Consider the following 2,420-nt stretch of genomic DNA (forward strand, 5'->3'; position numbering starts at 1 on the left):
TATCTGCACAACAAAGAGGATTTTTTTTTTTAATTGTTTCCCTCTCTTTTTTCTTGAAGTTCACTCGGAGGGAAGGAGAGTTAGTGAAAAAAAAAGGTAATGAAAATAATAATAATATAAAATATGACCTTGAGGACAGGTGAGAGAGGTGGCTTCTCCCTCCCCACACTACTGCCATATATATATATATTTTTTTTTTTTTGCATTTTTCGTGCATTTTTCTTTTTTTTTCTCAGTTATCTTATCTTTTTTTTTTAATATTTGGTTCTCATTTTTATATAAATACGTTAGGATTTGTTACAGTCCGTTTCGAATTGTTCACGAACATCTGTTAGTTTGCAGGGGGGCACACTCGGGCGCCATGAACGTTTACGGCAAGGACCAGCGAATTCATAATGGCTCCCGCACCAAAGCGGAAAGTTGGGTAATGCATTCCTTCACCGCCATTACGGGTTTGCAAGCGTCTTGCATTGCAGTTTGTTTGTTTCGTATGCGAGGTAGGTTGGATAATGTACTGCAAAACAGTTACTTCATTACTTCTCCATTGCAACTTAACCCGGTGTATCACTCGCAATCGTGCGCCCTGGAGGTAAATGAAGACATCGCAATGTTTCGTAATGTTACATACACCATCACAGGCGAGAATGTGGAGTACTTTTTCTCGAGAGGTGCCTTTAATACTCGGATACTGTTTTTCCTCGTTGCGATGACTACCTTCATTGCGCTTGTTAATCACACGCTGTTGTGGTTGGATATTTCTAAGATCCGCTACCATTTTGTCGTGATACGAAAGGATCCATTGGCGGTGTTCCAAGTATCGGCTGCAGTTGCTGGAATTTTTCAGAATTACATAGTAAGTCGGGAACATAAATATATGAACGACTACTTGAACACGTGTAACGCCCCAGATCGCCCGTCCTTGCATTCCGTCACGCCGTTTATTGAGCTTTACCTGCTATTTGGAGGAACACTTGTCACTTTTTTAATAAATTTCCTAATTGCCGTTATTCTGCGATGCCAGAAAAATCCTAAGGAGGAGCTTATTCGGGAGAATGAACTGATGCAAATGGAGAAAAGTATGACTGGAGAGCTCCCATTTTCTGGGGATCAGTTAATGCTGTCGCAGCGTTCGCGGGGTGACGCAAATGTGAGTAACTCATCCATTCCTAATCAACGGCTGGCCCACAGCAGAGGTCCTTCAGAGGGAAAAGAATTCCGACATGTTGACCCACTCGCATCACCCACCTCCCAATTATCATTTGCCCGTCGTGACTCGGTACCAGCGAGTCGCGTATCAGTTGCGCGGGAGGGTCGACTTTCACGAGGTGAAAGTGCGAGACGGGCTCTTCCTTCTCAAGCGTCTGCATGGCCTCCGGTTAGTGGTAGAAGGAGTTTTACCGGACCCGTGTCAGCACCAGCATTTGATGATATTATTGGAGACTCGACGCATAGATAGCGAATATAGAAATGTTGAACGTGTGAATTAACTTCTCACACACCCCTTCCTTACCCCACCATTTTGCATGTTAAACCCTACATGTGTGGTCGTCCCCCTACTCTCCACCCCCCCCCCCATGCGTTCCCGCATGTCTTTTGTGGTGCATTTTTCTGCCATCTTTTATCAATTCCAAGAAATCCATTGTCCGATATATGTTGAAACATCAATCTTTTATTATTATTATTATGCTGATGATTCGGTGGGGTGGGGGACAGTTGTTGCCACTGTCATTGTTTTAACTACGGGCACTTTTCATACTCTTTTCTTTTTCGTTTGTTTAATTGTTTGCTCGTTTGTTTCGGGGGTGGGAGAGGTTAGGACTTATAATACAAAAAGAAAGCAGGAAGCTGTGGGAAATCGAGAAGGACGTCCGAAAGAAAAAAAGGGGGGTTGTAGTCATGTTGTCACGAGGCGCAAATGTTCGATGGGAAAGCATGATATTATCGTTTATTGAGTTTTACCTGCACATCCCTATACTTGTGTGCATGTGTTTTATTACCTGTTGCCTTTACCTTTCCTACCAGTGTTCTTTTCTTTAGTGATGTACTGTATTGTTATTATTATCATTATTTATAATAGAGGCGTGATCTTTTGTGTGTTTGCTCTTCCTCCGCCCCGGCTGTTTTGTAAGGGGCGACGCTTTTCATCATTTTTTTTTTGCAAATGATTTCGTGTCGTGTAAGGAAAAAGTATCACTTCCGCAAACCAGTCGAGCAGGTGGTCTGGAGCACATGGCGACAAGTAGTAATTATTCGATGCAAATGTTTTTTTTTCTTGTGGCTTTGTGCGCTGGAAAGCGGTTGTTTCCTCTTCCGCAAACACTGTTATGTGTACTTATATATAAATAAATACATATTTATGTGTTGCGCTTTGTTTTGTCTATATATGTATGTGTGCGCGTATGCCACGTAAAAAAAAAAAA

At 42.2% G+C, this 2,420-nt stretch overlaps 1 protein-coding gene across 1 annotated transcript; it reads left to right on the top strand.

The window, feature by feature from the left end:
* Positions 1–361: 361 nt before the first annotated feature.
* On the top strand, positions 362–1,456 carry TEOVI_000807700 (uncharacterized protein; the record flags this gene model as incomplete). The annotated part of the gene is made up of 1 exon (XM_067222028.1): positions 362–1,456. The coding sequence occupies one exon, from the start codon at positions 362–364 to the stop codon at positions 1,454–1,456; it is 1,095 nt and encodes a 364-aa protein (XP_067078129.1).
* Positions 1,457–2,420: the final 964 nt, after the last annotated feature.

Source organism: Trypanosoma equiperdum (genome assembly GCF_001457755.1).
Source record: "Trypanosoma equiperdum strain OVI genome assembly, contig: ctg_1545, whole genome shotgun sequence".
In the NCBI taxonomy this organism is placed as follows: Eukaryota; Euglenozoa; class Kinetoplastea; order Trypanosomatida; family Trypanosomatidae; genus Trypanosoma; species Trypanosoma equiperdum.